This window comes from Lepidochelys olivacea (assembly GCF_965140295.1).
Source record: "Lepidochelys olivacea isolate rLepOli2 genome assembly, chromosome: 9".
Classification (NCBI taxonomy): domain Eukaryota; kingdom Metazoa; phylum Chordata; order Testudines; family Cheloniidae; genus Lepidochelys; species Lepidochelys olivacea.
Genome location: NC_140419.1, coordinates 42369853 through 42391553, shown reverse-complemented (window position 1 = coordinate 42391553; position 21701 = coordinate 42369853). Strand labels below are relative to the sequence as shown.

The 21701-nt window shown below is 40.0% G+C and overlaps 1 protein-coding gene across 8 annotated transcripts in view; it reads right to left on the bottom strand.

The window, feature by feature from the left end:
- PER2 (period circadian regulator 2) overlaps positions 1–21701 on the bottom strand; it is a 72555-nt gene that overhangs the window by 8400 nt on the left and 42454 nt on the right. For 6 of the 8 annotated variants that reach the window (XM_084638716.1, XM_084638714.1, XM_084638715.1 and 3 more), the window contains 11 exons: positions 21373–21526; positions 20864–20972; positions 19238–19369; positions 16628–16724; positions 15266–15422; positions 15039–15166; positions 13412–13612; positions 12906–13166; positions 9021–9877; positions 1015–1201; positions 1–193 (listed from right to left, as the gene is read on the bottom strand). In XM_084638716.1, coding sequence (XP_084494842.1) covers positions 1–193; positions 1015–1201; positions 9021–9877; positions 12906–13166; positions 13412–13612; positions 15039–15166; positions 15266–15422; positions 16628–16724; positions 19238–19369; positions 20864–20972; positions 21373–21526 — 2476 coding nt within the window. The remainder of the gene's footprint in view (positions 194–1014; positions 1202–9020; positions 9878–12905; positions 13167–13411; positions 13613–15038; positions 15167–15265; positions 15423–16627; positions 16725–19237; positions 19370–20863; positions 20973–21372; positions 21527–21701) is intronic. The other 2 variants (XM_084638720.1, XM_084638719.1) reach the window with 1 other exon arrangement.

Sequence of the window (21701 nt, the reverse complement as noted above, 5' to 3'; positions counted from 1 at the left end):
CGGGATGGTATCTGGTAAGTCATCATAACAGCGTCATCTGTATTTGCCATCAGTAACCAGATAGGATCCTGAAGGACATATTTAATGAAATGTTCACTGTTTTCCATTTCAGCGTTCTTTTTTGTATTATGATTATTTTCTGAGGAATCGATGCTTCCAAAATATTTGCTGGTATGACTTGTCTCACTACTGCCTTTAAAAATAAAAAAGTGGCTTTTATAATAAATGTCAAATGTTCCATTTAAGTACACTGTTTGAACCATATTTTCTTCCATAACAGGCAAACCCTTTTAGCCAATCAAAATGCCTGATGGAGGTATACAATAGAGAATCCCCTTAAAAGTCTCTGAGTAGGTCATCTGTGTTGACCTCCTACATCCCACAGAGGGAAGATTCCCTCAATAGCTGTTGCTGCCGAACATGGAGTAGAAAATTTGGAATGAAAAAAAAAAAGGTAACTAGAATACATATTCATCTTCCTTTGGGCTATTACCCAGAAAAGACTGCAGCTAAGAAAGGAACCCTATCACACTATTATCTGAACACACGACAATGTTACCGACAAGCTTTTTTTAATTATAATTCTAAGATCTTTAGTTTTGATTAAAGAAACAAATACTTTTCAGTTTAAATTAGTCCTGTTAAATAGAAAATGAAGGAAAAAACAAAACACATTATTGATCTGTCACAATTACCTCAAACATCTTCCTACCTGGCCTCACAGCCTCTCTACAACTAAGATAGCATATGTTAGTTGTTCCAAATGCAGCCCAAAGAAAAACATTTAAACAGAAGTCAACGTTTCTCCATTTTCAACAGGCTATTACAGCAGTCCAAGACAAATAAAGCTATATGAAATTTTTAAATATCATAAGATTGACCGTAAATTAGGTTTAAAAAGAAGAGTATGATTTTACTGTAAAGCACTTGGGGTCAAAGTGATATCTGTAATAGCTCACAATCCCGCTCTTAATGTTTCACAAGGCATGATTATATTCAACCAGTAAACATCACCTGTTCCGCTCCCTGACATGCCACAGCCGTTGGATCCAGATCCCAGCGACTCGGCAGCTGCTGATACACCACTTCCTGATGAAGCTGAGCCAGTGCCTGAACATGCATCCTCTTGAAGTAAAATATGAAGTAAATCACTGTACGTAGAGAGAGCATCGCTATTTTGAGCTCCCACTGGAGAATCAATCTGGGTGAGAGGAAGGTGAAAAGGAAATCATGACCATTTATTCACTAATATTTATGTTAAATATATGGGACAGACTGAACTCAGTTCTTTACATAAAAGTAAGTAAAAGTACCTTTTCATAGAGAAAGGACCAGCTGCACAACACACAGGTAGTCTGACTGATAATTAAGGAGGTAGAAGGAAGTGGGTTAATAGGTTTGTCGGGTAATCTTTTAGTCAAATAACTACATATTCTTTTTCAACACAAGTTAAAGCTTAAACATCTCTCTTCAATGTAAGGAAATAGTTTGTCAAAGGTACAGTATTAATGTATGTCACTCTGCTGGAGCCATCTGACTTCTTCTGAAGCATCTAGATTCTACTGGGACAGGAAAGACTAGGAATCGTCCCTATTGTAACAACTCAAAAATAAAAAAAAGTGACATTTGCTACAATAGCTATCACCATTGCTGTAAAAGGGAAAAAAGATAAGGCTTATCTACACACGGTTCCCTAGGGGAAGAAGCTACATGTGTATAAGCATCTTTATACTGGTTTATAATTAGTGCACTCTAGGGGATTGGACCAATAACTGTACTTTTTTATAGTACAGTAACAGTATTTTTTTTTTCTAATCGGGGCTCCTCAACGCTGTAGGAAGTGTCGATCCCACTATAAGTTCACATGCATCCTTTGTGCACAAGACCAGAGGCACACAAGCCATTTGTGCTGGAGCCACACACCTCTGTACCTCCTTGTACATCTGTATAAGGGAAGAGTGGGCACAACACTCCGTCAGTTCTCTTGCAATTCAAGGCCTATACTGCTGAGGAGTGCTAAAAGTGGAAACAGGGGACAGGTCATAGGATCCACATTGACTACATCTCAAAAAGCCTGTGACTGTAAGGTAAGCAACCGTTCTGAGTATGCGACAGTGTGGAACTCCACTCAAGGTGGCCAGCAAGCAGTATCTACTGGCAGCAGTACCTGGACAGTGTGAGGGAGAGTCTCGTCTATATCAGTCAAACAGAGACTGAAGTACTGCTAGTCTGAACTTGGCATCTGCCTGGGCAGCCATGTCAAGTGCATAATGCTCAACAGTTAGTGGGTTACTCCAGGCATCTGCCCTACAGATCTCAAGGACTGGCATGTTCCTGAAGCAATAGGAAGCTGCTGCCTGTGCCCTGGTGGAGTGTGCATTAAATGTCCAAAGGAAAAGGCTCGCTAGCCAACTGATAGCAGGTGGAAATACACTGTATTGACATTTCTAGGCTTGACCTTTCAACATGCTGGATATAGCCATGCGGAAGAGGGGGGGGAGAGAGTCCTGTGCTGAGAATCCTGTCCTGAAAGGCTGTGTCTTGTTGAGATAAAGCAGGCCCTGCAAACATCCCAAGTAGGACGCTTCTTTTCTCCAGCAAAGAACGAAATTTCAGGAAGAAAAGCAGTAAGGTCAAACTGGTTCATGCGGAGTTCTGAGATCACTTTAGGGAGGAACTTAAGGTGCAATTTCACCACCATTGTGTCCCTGTTGAAGGATGTTCCGGTCATAAGTGCTTGGAGCTAATTGACTTTCCATGCTGATGTGATGACCAGGAGTGAAAGTCTTGATGGTGAGGTGGTATAATAATCCCTGTGAGAGAAGTTTGAATGGAGGTTCCATAAGTTGCAGGAAAACAATGTGGGGAGTTGGGACTCTAATTAGAGAGCAGGGATGAAGAAGGCTCTTGAGAAACCTTGACAGTAGAGTCAGAGAAGACTGAAAATGACTATCAGAGCAGAGATGGGGGGTGGGGGGAATCTTTTCAACTTTGAGGCATTAGTCCTCTTGCTGGAGGTCTTTTGGCTTTGTAAAACAATCTCCTGAACCTATAAGGAGTAGTCTGTCAGTCCTACTCATCCAATCAACGTCCAGGCAATTAGGTGTAATGACTGTGGGTCTGAGTGAAGTATTTGACTCAGATTCTGAGACAGTATGTCTGGACATATGGGAAGGCATACTGGGAGGCTGGCTGGACACATGCACGAGATCCAGCAGCTAAAGCTGCTTCAGCCAGTAAGGGCTACCATAACTATAGCCTTTTCCCATCGTATCTTGGACATTATCCTGCAAATCAGGGGGGTGGGGGAAATCAGTGAGAAAACATAGGCGTTCTTGAGACCAAATGAAGAAAGGCTTCTACAAGGGAGGCTGGGTTCACAACCCCTCTGAAACAGAAATCCCTATATTTGACACGGTTGAATGTGGCAAAGAGGTCTACAGTAGGGGGTCTCACACTGGTGGAATATCCTGTCAAGAATGGATTTCTGCAGTGACCACTCAAGACTAGTTAAGTTCCAGCTCAAAAAGAGCGCCAGATCATTGCTGACTCCCGGACGATTTTGAGCTACCAAGATTGTCCCATGCTGATGACGCCATTCCCAGAAATTCATGGCTTCCAAAAAGAGATAGGATGATTGAGGGCCTCCTGTTTTATATAGTGCACTGCCACTATATATAGTGTTCTGCCAATGTGCCATCTGTCTGCACCACAGAGTCTGAAGAACAGGCAGGAAAGCTACACAGGCTAGCCTGACAGCCCTTAGTTCCAACAAATTCATGTAGAGCTTCAGATGATTTTGACACCATGAGCCTTGCATCTGAAGGTGGTTCTATTGGGTGCCCCAGCCTGTTCTGGATATCTGTAACTAGCATAATCATTGGGGAGGAACTGAAAAGAGTATTCACTCATGTTCAGTGGATCTAGCCACCACATGTGGTCCTGTGGGACATGAGGACAAACTATAACTCATCTGCTCATATGATGCTTGGATAGGAGTAGGTGGTCCTTGACCACTGTTGTGGAGTCCACAGATTAAGTGTCAGATATACAAATGCAGACATATGGCCTAAAAGTTCAAGGCATGTACATGCTATTGTCAATCTGACCACACGTCATGCACTAATCAACTAAAGAGACCAGAACCTGTCCTGCAGCAGACCCCTTTGCTGATCTGGAGTTGATTAGAGCTATTATCTCTACCAACAGAAAAGGACAATTTCTTGTAGGTCACCAGGAGTCCCAAGTGGGAAAACTGGGAAAGAATGTGATCTAGGGCTGTTTCAATCTTTTCCTGGGACCTGCCTCTTATCAGCCAGTTGCCTAGATGGGGATTCCTGGTTTCTTAGATGTGCCATCTCTACAGCCAGGCACTCAGTGAACACTCTTGATGCTATGGAGAGTCCAAAAGGCAGAATCCTGTACTGATAATGGTTGGGACCCACTGTGAACCTTATGTATTTCTAGTGGGCCAGATGGATGGAGATGTGGAAGGATCCTGCAAGTCGAGAGCCATGAACCAGTCTTGAGCGTGAAGCAATGGAAGCAAGCGTAACTTAAGACATTTTATATATATAATGTCTTAAGTTAAGCATATATATTTTATTTATTTGTTGAGTATCCTCAAATCTAGGACAGGATGAAGTACCAGGAGTTTGAAGCCCTCTTCCCATGTTCCTGGGGAACCTCTTCTACAACTTCTAGATGAGGCCATTTCTGTTTCCAATAGTTTCCTGTGAGACGGATTCATAAAGAGGGATGGGGAAGAAAGTCATGTTCTGTGGACTGGTTCTGGTGCTACTCTTGAACACCTCATCGATTCTGAGGATGTGTCAGTGCAGCAGAGTTTAGAGTCAGGGTTGAGATAGCTGTTGTCTTCTACTGTACTTCAGATGCTCCTTTGCATCACATTCTGTCTCTATTGTAAAACTGCAAATGCTGCCTCTGCTGATATGCAAGCTGAGGGCAGGACATGTGCATCTACAGTTGGATCCAAAACGGACGCATGCCATAACTATATGGGTGTTTCTTTGGGCATGAAACCTGTGTGTAGACCATCCCAAAGTTTAGTGGGGTGACTAAAAATTGAGGTTGGGCAGAGGAGTTAGCAAAAGAGGTGACATTTGTACGGACTAATTCTAACAGCAAAAACAGAGCTGTATAGAAAGTTCTACCTAGCTTTCTTTCATGTTGAAAAGAACTCACAGTAAAAAATTTCACAGCAGGTACAATAAAATTATGTTTTGAAGGTTTACGAAAAAAATATGGACCGAACATTTTAGGAAGCTCAGACAAGTAGTAAAAATTTACAGTGAAAGCGTCAACAAGATGAACAGGTTGTGGTTAAGTCAAACACTAGGAAACATTTTCTACCTCAACATCTACATCTCAGAGCAGGTATAACTGAAAAGCTGCCTAACAGTTATATTGTAAAGGTTTTCTTGTAATATAGGTCAAAGATACTTGGAGATTCAAGCTTTTGACTGAACAGAATATATTAAAAATAGAAAATTAGCTCAAATATAGCAGATGATACTGAATGTTCTACATTTCCGGGTGAGAGCGTAAGTTTAATTTTCATGACTAGCATAAACACAGAAATAGCTTGTTTATGAAAATTGAATTTTCCACTCTATCATCTTGCCAAAGTGCAAGATATCAAAAATGTAATTCGTACATCAGTCCCCGTTTCAAGTCAATCGAGTTCAGAATTTCTCTTCTTTAAGAAATGTAACGTAACACAATTAAGATGAATGTTAGATGAAGAATTTGACGGAGATTGAGAGAGAGTCTGAAAAAAAGTTACACATATGAATTGTTCAGACCAGTGATCTATCTAGTCCAACAGAGTCTCTGAAAATGGACAGCATTAGATGCTTCAAAAAAAAGATGCAAGAAAACCTGCTACAGACAACTATAGAATAAACTGCCCAGTGGGGAAGTTTCCAATTTTTGAGTTAGCAGTTGATTTATGTATTAAAATAAGATTTTTTTAAAATTAGCATAAAAATTAATATTAATCCTATCTAATTTAACTAAATATCCTCAGCTAATTAATGATTTTAAAAAAATATCAGATATTACACTCAGCCTCAATGATGATATTTACTGGTAAGAGAACTCCATAGGTTAATCAGGGATCATATAAAAAGACAATTACCTTTTCCGTTACTGGTGTTCTTAGAGATGTGTTGTTCATGTCTATTCCACAATAGGTGTGCGTGCTCGCCACGTCCACTGGTGCTGGAAGTTTTTCCCCCAGCAGTACCCGTAGGGGGGAGCGCCCCCCACGACCCATGGATTGGTGCCTGCTGGCACAGTATAAGGGGAGCTGCGTGCCTTCTTGCCAGACAACTTCGACAGAGGGGAAGGAAGGTGGGATGTGGAATAGACATGAGCAACACATCTCGAACACCAGTAACGGAAAAGGTAACGGTCTTTTCTTCAAGTGATTGCTCATGTGTATTCCACAATAGGTGATTCCAAGCTATGCTGGGAGGTGAGTAGGAGTTCACAAGTTCCAGGACGGAGGACAGCCCTGCTGAACCCTGCCCATCCCTGGTTTTTGGGGGGGGGGGGGGGGAGGAGAGAGAGAAATGATCGCATAGTGCGAGGTGAACATGTGAACCGAAGACCACGACCATGTGGCGGCCCTACGAAGTCCTGGATGGGGACATGGGCCACAAAGGCAGCCGACAAGGCCTGCGCCCAAGTCGAATGTGCCCTCACAATGGGTGGCGGGGGACACCTTGCAGCTCATAGCAGGAGCGGATGCACGAAGTGATCCGATTGGAAAGCCATTGAGTGAAATCAGCTGGCCCCTTGTGCACTCAGCTGAGGCTTAAACAGACTTGCAAATCTTGCACCTTTCGCTGATATGGGTTTCTCCCAAACAGCGCAAACAGTCTGCATGCAGGTCACTACTTGGCATAGAACGCCTAGAAGAGCCGTATGACTTAAACCCCGGGGCATGTCCTGTCCCGGGCTCAATGACTAACTAAACTAACTGAATGGCTAACTAACTACAGGTACTAACACTGAACGAAGGAACAGTTCTTGGGACAAACTACAGCAAAGCTGGAGCAGAGCAGTTCTGACACCTTCACTGGCAGCAAGAAGGAACTGGGGGGGGGGTACGCAGCTCCCCTTATACTGCACCAGGTAGGTGCCACTCCAGGTGGCGCTCCCCCCTACAGGTACTTCTAGGGGAAAAACTTCTGGCACTGGTGCACATGGCAAGCATGCACATCTATTGTGGAATACACATGAGCAATCACTCGAAGAACAAGTATTTCCTTTTGTCAGTTTTAATTTGTTGCGTTTCATTTTTGTTAATGTCCCCTTGTTTTATATTAGGAGAAAGGATAAATGAAAACACACAATTTACCTTCTTCATGCCATCTCCCTTTTTATTGGTCTTTTCTAAACAGTCCCTATTTTATCAATCCTTCTCCATATAGTTATCTCTTGGACCCTTCTATTTCTGCTCTCTCTCTCTAATAGAGTGATCATGATTGATCATTTGAGTACGCCACATGAGGTCATTCCATTGGCTCAGATAATGACATTTTCAGTATTATTTTTCATCCCATTCTTTATACATTCTAACATTTGTTTGCTTTTGACTACCACTGCACACTGTACAGAAGTTTCCATTGAGCTGTTCAGTGATATTAGGTCATTTTCCATGTAGTTAGTTACTTTCAAACCCAACCATGAGCATGAGTAATACAAATTATTCCTTCCAAAGTACAATGCTTTGTATTTGTCAACAATTAACTTTTTCCTCTCAAGTTTCTCACACAGTATTCTCTAGAGGTGCACCTATTACATTAAAGCATTGGTTGAAAACTTGATACAGGGAAAACATCTAGTAAGCACACCTTGTACTTTAGAAATGAATCCGGACTATGTGTCTTACTACTTGAAAGCAACCCCCTTAAAATAATAAGCTTTATGATCCACTGTGGGTAGAGTAGTTAAAAAAAAAATCATCCAAAGATCTAAATTCAGAAAATTTTGACCAACCCTAAATATGGATTAGGTTTTTTTTTTTTTAGTGGTTTTAATCTAATTAACCTTTAAGAGGAAAATATTGCATGCTCAGCTTAAACTAGTTAAGGCTTATAAAAATCACATGGCATTCACTGTGCGCTCTCTCTCCCCCCAACGACACAGGGGTATCTGGATCTTGCTTAATATGCCAAGGAAAATGGCTATAGCTCCACAGAGCATAATTTAAACACACAAACGCCACTGTAAGACAATTATATGAAGCAAAAAAGTTGTACTTATTGGTTAACTCCTTTGCATTATAGACTAGGATTTCCCACTGAATGCTAAAGTAAAATGCATCAGAGATTCTTAGTGTTGAAAATAAAACACTGGACAATGGCAAGGTCCAAACATTTTGGAGATAGGAATTCCAGGGCATATGCATTAGCATCAATGTATTTGGCATCAACTGCATCAGAAAATCCAAATGCCCAATAACTATTTTTAGGGATTCCATATAGGTTAATACGGCTAATGTAATTTACTACAATTAACGGCATAATATTTTATGATTCATAAGTACACAACAGTATACATATCTTATGTAATGTGGGGGGGGTGTGCACATGTGCACGCACATACCCAAGTTTTTAAGGGCTAACAGGGGTCCAAATCATCTCACTAGTAGCCTACCTCAGTGTTGTTAAATCCTGTATAGCAAACATTATTCCAACAGAGATCCTCAGATTTTCTGAGTTTAAATTCAACAAAATCACCCCCCACATGTTGATCCTTGAAATTTAAGGAAGGTGAGGTAAAGGGGAAACTGACTGATGGTCTGTACAATTTTACTATACCAAGTAGACCAAGGAAAAGCTACAATGGTGGAAAGATACATATATTAATTCATTTCCTCATTTCATTTGCCAAATGTACTGTACTTTCTGCACATGGGACTATGAAGAATAGGTATGTTCAAAGTGTAAAGATGTATTTTTTTCTGGAAACTATATGCAAATACTTACAGGAGAGGATCCTTTTCTGCTGCTATCATCAGTTATGGGTTTGTCTGTGGCTCCTCTTTCAATTAAAGAGCGATGTAAACCAGCAGCAGCTCCACTTTCAGCACTTTTGGGGGTTTCTTCTAATTGCAGAAGGTTTAGCTGTAGAGGAGAACTGCACCTTGACTGGAACAAAGGTGGTGAGGTGTGATCTTGAGGCCCAAGAGACTGCGGCGTGGAGGAACGGGATGGATCATTTTGTGATTCCATGGCAGGAGCCTTTTTGCTTTCTGCTAGTGTATTATAATGGAATGGTTGTGTTGGAAAGAATGTCTGTCGAGGGAAAGGATTTGGGGCAGCTAACGGCGGCTGTGTTGAAAACACTGACTGTGAAGAGGAAGTAGGATCAGCAGAAAAGTTAGGCTGGCCATTGTAAAGTATCTGGGGTAAATTATTGTTCATTTGAGGGTACATGTAGTTGGGGAGCACAAGTGCTACCACTGGCGTTACAAGAGGTGCAGAGAACTGCGATGGCTGCATAGGACAGTTATTTCCAGAGTCTGGTAAATCACTGAAACCAGAAAGGCGAGCCTCAGGACCTGGTGGCACAGTTCCTGCTGCTGAAAAAACTGGGAGTGGATATGCAGGCATAGTAGCAGGGAAAGACATGGCTGAATGGCTAGCTTGAGAAGTATCTGATGGTGACCAAGCTGTACTATTTAGACCTTGCAGAGGGAACTGATGAGGGGGATTGGGTCCAGAAGTTGTACTGTCAGAGGATTCCTGTGGTTTAATTCGTTTTGGTTTTGATTTCCTGTTCTTTCCACTTTTCCTCCAGGACTGATTTATTCCAGAAGTACCATTTCTTTGCCCACGAGCACCTGGAACACAGTGGGGAAATAATTACATCAAATTGTGAAGTGTCCCCTTCAAGTCATCCTCAGAAGCTGCTGAAAATTGTGTCTGTTGCTCTATTCCAACAGAATGGAACTAACTAGGGAGGAGTCAGGTTCACTTTTCCACCTCTGGCGCAGAAACTTGGCAGGAGCAGCTGTATTAGCACAATTGCAGAGAGAGGAAAATCAAGAGGAGGGGGAAAAAGCTGTGCACTTTGTGCCCAAAATGCAGTCCTTCGCCTCTTTGGCCAACAGTTCTGATTTAGTGACTTCAGTTTTTGAGGAGCGAGTACCTCTAGAATTCTCTCTGGCCAATAAAAACAGCAACTACAGAAAGGCAATTCTAGCCCTCTGTTTTAGAGGATCACTGACATGCACACCTTTAATTTAGGAAGAAACTATAAAGACTCTCAAGCAAGCAAAAGAGGTGCAGACAAAAGAGGGAATAAATCCAAAACAAAAGATGTAGCAAAATTAGGAGAACGGGGGGTGGAGTTTGGAGTCCCCCCCTCCTTTTTTTTTTTTTTTTTTTTTTTTGAGGAAAAGATCTTAGTAGAAGAGAGTGTTGCTTTATTTTATGTGGAAGACTACACTAAAAATTTCTTTTTGTTACGAACTAAACTGGTGTCAGTAGTCAACTGGATTGATAGATGAAAGAAATTAATAAATTTCACATATTTGAAAATCTCAATTCTGATGCACACTTGCCAGAAGGCAGGGAAGAAAGTGTCTCAATTATCAGTGGTGTTAAACACCTTGCTGTGGACTGTGCACAGTATGTAGATGTCTATAGCCACCATGATAGAGGAGCCATAATTAAAAATGGAATTCTGCCCTCTCAGACTGAGTTTGACACTGCTGATCTAAAATCAGTTCAATACATTAGTTCCCTACCCCATAATATGACCATCTTTGCATGATCATTTTCATTCATCACCATCACAAGATTACTTATAAGTGAATTTATCCATCAGTTCCAAAACTTGGGATGAGACTCCCCCTTTGTTTTTAATATTAATGTAAAATGCACTAGCGCACAATTTGTAGAAGTTCACATCCTGCCATAAAGAGGTTAATAGAATTTGAATCTTCTGTTAAAATATTGATCATATACACTGTAGAAGTGAAGAACAATTCCATACATAAGTTTAAACATTACTTTTATGGATTTGATTCTCAGTTGCTAACTTTCAAACAAGATATTCATTGATGAAATATTTTGTCCTCACTTGTCATGGCAACTTGTAGTACAGTAGAACCTCAGAGCTACGAACACCAGAGTTACTAACTGACCAGTCAACCACAAGCCTCATTTGGAACTGGAAGCGCACAATCAGGTAGAAGCAGAGACAAAAAAAGCAAATAGAGTACAGTACTGTGTTAAATGTAAACTACTAAAAAAATAAAGGGAAAGTTTAAAAAAAGATTTGACATAGTAAGGAAACTGTTTCTGTGCTTGTATCATTAAAATTAAGATGGTTAAAAGCAGCATTTTTCTTCTGCATAGTAAAGTTTCAAAGCTGTATTAAATCAATGTTCAGTTGTAAAACTTTTGAAACAATGGTTTGTTCAGAGTTACAAACATTTCTGAGTTACGAACAATCTCCATTCCTGAGGTATTTGTAACTCTGAGGTTCGACTGTATGTTTTGTTGATTTATGTTTTAAGGACCTAGTAACAGAATCCTTGGTGGTTGCCCACTGTGAGGGTGGGAGAACCTAACCATGCCCAGTTATCTACATTGCGTGGTTCCTTACTATTTGCAAGTGGGGGGAGGGAGTGCTCTGTCCTTTGTGGGCCTTCTTAAGTCTCTCCAGATGAAAGTCACAACCCCAAAGATGTTCAGGGATAATTCCTCCCTGCAGCTGCAGTAAGGGGGTGTGTTTGGCAAGTCTATAGTGCTACCAGCGATCCAGCACCAAAGTAGGGGGTTTTGGGGAGATTGCTCTGGCTGGGCCTCTGAGGTCTGCTATACTCTCCTCTAGGTCAGGGTGAAGGTATCCTGGCTACAGGTTCCATCCACAGCTTCAGGAGTCACTCCTGCAGTCTGCTGCTTAGGGCAATCCTGCTCTTCACCCACAGGTGACTGCAGTTTAAAAGCCTCCTCATTATCATCCACGATTGACAGGGCTGGAAAGACAGGGCTAGCCCCACCACCTGGACTCTGAGGCCTTCCTCATCTGTGTGGGATTTATACATCCCATCACAGGTATAGCGTAACATCTCACTTTTAAAAGGACTTACCAATTTTATGCTTTATGCTATAGATCAACAGCGGCCAAACTGAGGCTCATGAGCCACATGCAGCTCTTTTATTGTAAAATTGCAGCTTGCAAGCCCCTGACATCTCCCCATTCTCTGCCTACCAGACTTGGGGGGCGGGGAAAGAGCTCAGGGCCTCTGCCTTGCAGTGGGGTTGGGGCTTCTGTCCAGCAGAGAGGGCGGGGGGAAGGGGGAAAAAGGGTGTCTCGGGGCGTCAGCCCTGCGGGCGCACCTGCTACAGCTCAGGGCTTCAGCAGGAGTGGGGCTGAAGACCAAAGCCCCAGCTCCTGGCAGGTGTGCCCCACCTTTCAATACTTCTGAAGATTGTTGTATGCGGCTTGGAAGCCAGTAAGTTTGGCCACCCAGCTACAGATTCTTTAAATACAAATGCAAAGAATCTTCAATTTGTAATGGATGCCAGTTACCAATACAAAAGATACAACTATCCATGCCTATTTTACATATAATGTTCTTCTATTGATTCCTCCTACCACTGTGCCCTACAGATCAGTGTCCCTTCTCCATTCCATTCTGGGCTTCCTGGAAGGGGCAGGATTTTATATCCAGGGTTCACTGACCCCTGAAGCCTAACTTTACGCAAAGAAAAACTGACAATTGCATTTGTACCACCCTTAAAGCGATCCATGGTTTAACAATAGCTTCTGAACCTGCAACATCTAAGATATGCGTTTTCCTGTTCACAGATCATTTTAATGGTTAAAAAAAATTCAAAAGACAACTATTGCCTTACCACGTTCACCAGGACGTCCTATGGGTCTATCTTGTACATAGTAATTGCAGCAGGATTGAAAAATCTTGAATCTTTTGATTTCTTTGAATTTATTCAAAAAGTTCTGCTCTTCTTTTTGTGTATGCACTGCAAGGATTTCTTTTGTAAGTCCCAGTTTCTTAAATGGCTCCTTTTCCTGGTTTACATGTATAGTGTTGGATGGAGGGACAAGAAGTTGACTAACTATGAGTTCTGTTCCACTAGGACCATCTTCTATCATTTCTAGAATAAAAATGAAAAAATATTTAAGGCAAATGAGGCAAAATATTCTGCCAACTTTAAAATTAAGACTTTATGATAAAAAGCTGTATCAGCTGTAACTGTAACTCTAAAATAAGATGTCTGTCCATAAGTATTCTATAGCAACAAAAAACTTACATCATTCCCTTTGTAACTAGCTATTCCATTGTCAACCAGTGGTAAAATGTCTTAAATTAAGCTATTCATTTCAACAGTAAGTACTGTACCTAATTCAGGTTGTGTTTTTTTGTCCCCAACATGAACTATGGTGCTACTGTAGCTGCACTGACTGGTGAAGGATACAACACTTTCTGGTTTCCCAGGTAAAGCCAAAGAGGTTAAGTGAGCACCAACTACCGGAGGACCATTTGATTTATCAGATGTCTTCAACACAGCAGGATCTATACGAGTTTTCAACAGCACTCTTTCTTTAGAAGAGAAAAAGTTAATAAAACTTCATTAGATGAAACATGAAATAAGCTAATGAAAAAAATCAATCGCCTGAGTCATAAAATGCCAAAGACTGAATTGCTTTTGAGAAGACAGTGAAGTTATTCAGATTCTGTTCATTCCCAATAGTTCAGCAAAGGCCAACGTGTTTATATCAGATATTACCTCAACTTTCAAGACAACATACTATTATGCTCTAACACACACATATAGAAAAGTATTTCCATCGATAACAGCTGAAATTTACAGATACGCAAAGTAAGAAGAACGCTGCTTGAGAACTTAGTATTTGATTTAAGGATATATTTTGACATGTGATGTTGACAATTTGTGTTTTAATGGTTATAAAGCTTTAGCTTTTTGAATCTCACTGTCTACCGTCATTAAATAAATAATTTGACCCCCCTCATAACTTCCAACAATTATGAACATTTAAAAAAAAAGAAAAATCAAAACAAATGCTTAAAAAAAATCTGTCAAAATTGTAAAAAATCAAAATCAAAATTTGTCATGCCTATTTATGTAGTCCTTCTGCCTCCCTTTTCTATTCCCTCCATCCCTTTTCCAACAATTATGCCAACCTTATATCTAGTTCTTGGAGATGCAATAGCCATCAAAAGTACAACATATCTTTGGTTACTTTAAAATTGTATAATTACTTATAACTTGTCATATCCAATGCTTGCCTCTTAATTGATTTGCTTTAGCTTTGACCCCCAGGAAACTTATATTATGTATATTAATATGCTCAATGCACTTGTATGATTACCATAAAAAAAAATCACAGCTGTTCAAATGTCAAAACCAAAATAAGATTATTGCTATTTCTATTGTAATTAGCTGTCAAGGCCTTCAGAAACTCGCAAATTAAGGGAATCTTAACCAAAAACAGATTAGCAAACTACAAAAACTGCAAACATTCATGAATTTTCACAATTTTATGTAGCTTTTTAAAAATCTAATACTAATGTGATTTGTTCAGTGTGCACAGATGATGAAACTAAGAAATTTTAAGAATTGTCTTTGACAGTGCAGAAGTTACCCTCAGCTAGAGTTATCTGGAATTTTGATTTCACTACCACATTGTCTTGTTAAAAGAAAAGGAGTACTTGTGGCACCTTAGAGACTAACCAATTTGAGCATGTAGCTCACGAAAGCTTATACTTAAATAAATTGGTTAGTCTCTAAGGTGCCACAAGTGCTCCTTTTCTTTTTGCGAATACAGACTAACCCAGATGTTACTCTGAATTGTCTTGTTAGACATGAGACTGTTAAAATCTAACACAGGCATTTTCCCCCTTAACCCCCCCCCGGCAAAAAAAATAAAATAAAATCTATATTTGAGAATGTTCTGCACAGAATTGACGTTTTTGTTAAATCCTAATTTTAAAAATTAATTTTTACCTCCTGATGGCTTTATGACATTATCAGCTGTTTTCTGCTTCTGATCATCAGAACTCAGTGAAGCAGCATTTGATGAAGGTTCACATTTTCTCTTTACTGTGCCAGGTATGCTGCAACTCTCCAAGTACCTATATAATAAGTGTTTAACAAAGTTAAATAAAAATGTTGTAAACTTAGGGGTTAAAAACAGTTTACACACCAACAATACACATTGGATGGAAGCCTACCTGATGACACTGTCTAAACAACTAATCTGTTGATAGGAATACACAGGTTGTTCCTTCCAAGCCAGTTCCTCTGTAATCACATTCTTATGAGCAGCAATGGCTACAGTATCCTTTTCAGTTATATCTTCCATCCGAACACTGGAACAATTTGTTTTTTCTGTATAAAGATTTATGCTTATTACAAGTTAACCCTTCATAACTCTTAAAATAAAGCAGATGTAAATCCCTAATTTATGTCTTCCCTCAATGACTCAGAAGTTATCCTTCATTAAAATATAGTAAAACCAGTAAATATTACAATAAAATGTTTGTGCAAGTCACATGCAACAGAATACTGCATAAATGTTTTTCACATTTAGCGGAAAACCAATAGTCCTTATAGTTTTAACTTGAAATTTAAATTTGCATTACAATGCCCATGTACAAAATAACTATATACAATGTATTCAGTAATTACTTAAGTCAGCATAATCAACTCAGAATTTATGGTGTCTGAGGACTACTATGGTGGATGTACAGTATAAAGGAAGCAGGGGAACAGCCAAACTCTTTGTATGTCCAAATTTTAAATCTTATGAGTGATAAGTTGAAAGTATCTATTAATTTTTGGAGTTACAAGCAGAAAGAAAATATTTTAGTTGTTTTTGTAACCTTTTGTCCCTTCCTAAATTTAGCTTTTCACTTTAAAAACTGCGAGCTCAATTCATGTGCCTCATGATATTTTCTCTGAGTCACACCAGAATTGTTGGGCTGAGGCATTTGTTACAATATCTATGCTGACATGATCTAATACCCACTAAAAAATGCAATTACTGATGGTTTGGTGGAATACTCCCCAGTAAGGCTAAAGAGAATAGTGTGCAATGAAGACAGGATCCAGGAAAGTTCTCACTACACATCTTCTTACAACTGCACCTATATTATGTACCAACAATGTTGCAGTTCAAAATAAAGTCCCTGCTTGAAGGAATTTACTACTTACAGAAACAGAACAAATATGCAAGGAGAAAGACAGAGAATGATAATTAAATTACTTATAACATAGCATAATCCAAATAGTTATCTTAGAACACACTTGAAAAACTTTCAAAGACTTAATAGCTATCACAAAAATATTCAATTAACTGGAAAATTCCAAATAGATACAATTCTCAAACACTGAACTCACATCCATAAACACAAAAAGTACCAAATAAAAGGAACGTTCTGTTGTTTCCCAGTTAGTATTTAGTCTGACAGTTATATTTGGCCTGGAAATTGTATTTAGTTATTTTAACACAGCTGACTTGAGAACAAAAAAAAAAATCTGAAATTCTGCTGTTTTACAGGGGGGAAAAAAAAAGCAAACTCATGCTGTTTTACCTCCAAAAGACTTTTTCGTATGTTCCAGCTTCACTCTTCTACCAGTGAAAACGTGTTGCCCTTCATTTCTGGCCGTATGTGCATCTTGACATGTCACCTGAAAAGTGTCAAGGGGTGTGTGAAGAGAAAGTCGTCACTGGAAAATTTTGGCTTATTCATACATATTGGGTCCTCACTGAGCTCCCTAGGCTTCAGAACCCAAGCTCCAGCCTGAGTCGCAACTTCAAAGAGCTTTGCTGTCCACAAAGCTATTTTTAGAGTGCTTGTGCCACCCTCACAAACCTCACCTGTTGACCCGAGCTGGGAAGGTTGTTTCCACGGGCTGTGTACAAACACTGAAAGGACTGGTGACTACGATTCTTTTCCTTGACTGAGAAAGCAAAGCAAAGCCTTACATAATTTAACTACACACTGTAGTTGGCATAGTCGCATCTCAGACTGCATTTCATTCTTCCAGCATTAGCTAGGGGACCACAAACTACCAGGAACAAACACTTTTCCCCAAAACATTGGGCCATGTAAAACTAGCAACTGAGCTGGCAGAGGAAGATTAGAAAAAGAATATTCTACACAACAGACGCAGTCTCATTTATGGTCTCTGGAAAAAAAATGCTTAATATAGCACTTCAAAAGAGATCCGCCTGCCTTTTTAAAAAGCATTAATTAAAAATTCTTAGTCTATCCCCACAAAATGTATCATTCTGACCCTGCCTCTGGACTTGCTAGAATAGTTTCAACAAAAAGCTGTATTTCTGATGCGGATGTTTAGAAAAAAAATTCTTTAAATCAAGACGGGGAAGGTAGAAGTCTTTAAATAAGGTTTTAGTGAACACTAAGATACTTTTTCCTGCACACAATATTCGTACTGATCGGTAGAAAACAAAGACAATGACATACTCGAAAGCCCACAGGAGTTGTAACACAACAGCAGTATCACTAAGAAGTTATATTAAATAAATTTTTAAAATATTTTTCAGAAGAATCTGCAAACTTCTGCAGTCCAGATTTGAATGCCAGCCCAACGCAAAAAACACACAAATACTAGAGCTGGGCAAAATTTTTCAGTGAATGCTAAATTGCCCAAAAAATGCTTCTAGGTCCAGGCAACCAGAGCAGTCGCCCTGGGCATCATCTTCCAAAGGACTCTGTACCAGTCAGAGAGCTGGATTTTTTGGCTCAGTTTCTCCGGGTGGGCACCAAAAACATCGTCTGCCCTGGCCAGCAAAAAGGCCCAGGACCATTCCTCTTTTGGGGGGGGTGGGAGGGCATCAAAACTATTTGTGAATTCAGGTCCAATTCAGTGAATAGTTTCAACCAAAAATGGAAGAGTCAAAAAGGTCAAACACCACATTTCAACTTGTCATTTCAAAATATCAGTTCATTATGAAATTTAGCTAATAAAAAGATCTATAGGTAAAAGTATCCAAAAACAACCCAAAATGAAAAATTAAAATGATAAAAAAATTTCAGACTGAACAAAAATGCTGCACTCAACCCAAAACAAAGGGGTTTGGTTTTGTTATTTTGGCAAGAAAAACTAAAAATTCAGTTTTAGTTTGAACTGAAATGAGTTGTTTTCATACTTTTTTTGATTCAACCCCTGAACTAAAAAAAAAAACCCAAAAATCCACCAACTATTTGCTAGGCTCTAACTAGGGATAGGGCAGTGTCATCAGTCTTTCTTGTTGGCAAACGAACCCAATCTCAAGGCCCAGGCACAGCCTCAAAGGACACTGCTATTCAAAAAGAATCTTTTCCCCATGTACATGAGTGGAAACCATATGGACAATCATTCAAAAGAGCCAAACTACTCCACTCCTAGACAACTGTCTCACACTTGCAATGCAGTGGGGGTTATTTCCTCAATTTAGGCCATCCACACATGATACAAGTTCACTGCTCTTCTGTAGAATGTCTCACAATCCTCACAGGAAGAAGACAAATACAAAGATTTCCTCCCCCTCATTTCTTCCATCTATAAACAGATAAGCCACCCAACTAGCTCTTCCCTTACAAAATTAAGGAAAAAAAATGTTGTGCAAAACTAATAAAGCTACGTCCCCGCTTAGAGGCGGATTAAGCTTTTGTGGGGCCCTGGGCCAGAGCAAGTAGGGCCCTGCTCCACTCCTTCCACCTGCAGGCCCCTGTCTCCTCCCTACTCCTGCTGGGGAAATGGGGTGAGGGTATGGGGGCTTCCTCTGCCTGCCCGGTGCTCCTGTCAGGGAGCAGGGTCAGGGGCTTCCCTGACTCCCTGGCAGGAGCACCAGGCGGGCAGAGTGGGGCAAGCCCCTGTGCCCCAACTCTGCTCCCCAGTAGGAGCGCCGGGAGGGCAGATGGAACAGGTTGGCGCCCATTTTTCCACGGTCCGTGGGCACAGGCCCCATTGGCTAATCCACCACTGTTTTTGGTCCTGGATAGGAATTCCTCTCAAACCAGGACCAACCATCTCCCCAACATTTCTGCTGGAGGGACCTGGCCAGAGCCACAATGCAGCAATAGCCTCGGTCCTAGCCCAGAATTTGAAACCACAGTAACAGTAAAAATCATTTTCAGTTATAGCAAGTTTTGTACCAAAAAGACTTCATTTAAAAAATAAAATTTAAAACTTACATGCTTGTCCTTTAGCGTTTCCTCATTGCTGTTCCCATTGCTGTCACTGGATGATGCTACACTCATTAAATGCTCATGTGATCCATTACTACCCAAGCTTCCATAGCCACTAGATCCACTGTTGTGTACAGGCTGCAAATATTAGCCATCAACTTTAACAAAAGTTAAGCACATACTGATAATTCAGAATGAGAAAAACTAGCAAGATACTATAGCTGCATGCTTTCTTAAGACCCCAGACAGGGATACACCCAAAGTAGTCAATAGGACTCTGGACAAAGCAAAGTTCATTGCAGGGTTGGGGTCGTTTGAAATATACTTTAATAAGGATAGTATATTTGACTTCTAATGAAGAAACCATAGCTAGTTAAACCACAGCATGATTTTGAATGCAACACTGACAGTATTCTACCTGGTCAAATATACCTATATCACTTTTGATAAAGATAAAATACTGTCTATTAATGTCTTTATGGTTAGACTGAGTGGGACTATTGTGTAGCTTCTAAAAATTCCAAATAAAGAAGTTTAAAAGATAACACCATCAGCCAAATAAAGAAATCAACTTTATAACAGTTTAAAAACCTAACCATTATCAGACAAAAAACCCTCAAAAATTAAGGATAAAGCTATAACTCACTCCATCATGGGATATTAAAAGCAAATTGTAGTTTTAAATAACTAAGTGTCTTGCAGTCTGGAAAAGTCATTAAGATTAAATAATTAACCTTAACTCTACCCCGTGTAATAGATTGACAGTCTTATGCATGGAATAGTGCCAGTATCTGTTGGATACTTGGGGAACTGCACGTGTTTGATTTGGAGCACATTAGTGGAGCATATGAATTTATGTGGCCCGAATCCAGTGATCCCCAAACTTTTCACCTCATGCCCCTACTTACTTGTCTGCACTCCCCCATCCCTCCCAGAGCTGGGGCTGGCAGCCGGGTTCCAGGGTGCAGGACTGGGGACCAGGAGCAAAGTTGGGTGGCGCTCCCTCCCCACTCTCCCATGGGAGCTGGCCCAGCCCCCAGCTGTGCCCCTGAAATGTTCCTCCATGTCCTGCCTCCCCCCAGGGGGCACACCCCACAGTTTGGGGACCTCTGTCCTAATTTGTCATACAGGAAGATCATTTTCCACCCAAAAGAGAAGTGTTATTTTGATCTCCTCATTATGATGCTGAACAGGCCATTTTGTCTGAATTGGGAGAATGGACTACAATGCAATTAATTCTTGTTACCGCTGCTATGGTGATGGGGCGGGGGAGGGAGGGAATATAACTTTTGTACTTAAAAAGTAAACTGTAATCATTTAAACTACTGAATGGGGAGAATAAAAGGCTGGGTACATTTGTTGGCATAGGTTGTGAGATTCCTGGTGTAAAATGCAGATGGGATCATAAGGGCGTTAAGTTTTTGATTGTAAATTTGTGTAAAGGAACGTGTTACACAGTAGAGAATTAGATAATTAAACAAATGACATCTGTAAAATAGGGTAAATACACGGATACCACAAAGGGATGTTATGAAGACGAATGTATTAAAGATAAAAGACTCTTGGTACTGCAGTAATGGGGGCCATGTAAGTACCCAAGACCCCAGCACCATATAAAACCCCAGACCTTACCTGTAACAACAGCCGGTATATTTGTTCTGTGATTTCCTGAATGCTAGGATGAAGGATTTTATCTTCTGTGTAGGTGGGAGCAGCAAATACATCTTCATTTAAGGGACCACTGTAAAAATTATCATACCCAAAATATTCCAAATGCATGTAAAACACAACTTTAATCTCTCATATATATTAAATAGACTCTTGTTCCTATTCTATTGCATCTAAAAAAAACTTTGAATCTGATAAAATGTGCAACCTTACTCTGAACATGGCTTCTCCATTCTGAAGTAACTCTTGACAATATTGGAAAAACCTGCAGCACTTACAAATTTGTTAAAAGCATTTAATGTATTATAATATACACTTACAATCACAAAACCCAAATACCAAGATAAAAAAAGCAGTCTGAGTTAGTCATTTTTGTACAGCTCTCTTCCACTAATTTAAAAAGAGCTGCTACGCAAACTTGAACCCCCCACCCTCATTAATAAATATGAGAATCTAATAACTTGTCTACTTACGTCCTAACTTTGTGTCTTCCAATTATAAATGAGACTTTTCGGCTCCAAGGATTAATGAAACTAGACCAGCTGGTGTCCATAGTTATGTATTCCCCATTTCTAGTGCAGAATCTGATTGGTGAATAGTCAAAAGGCTGTCCACCATATTGAAGTACTATAATGCAAGTTTTAGAAAAAATGTCAGTTTTATATTCCATATTTAATGTGGAAATTATATTTAATATGCTTTTCTTCAATGTTTACAATAGTTTCACAACAACAAAAAAATTGAATATGTATATATTTATGGCAGACATAAGGTTTATCCAGTAGCCAAACTCGGGGTAATT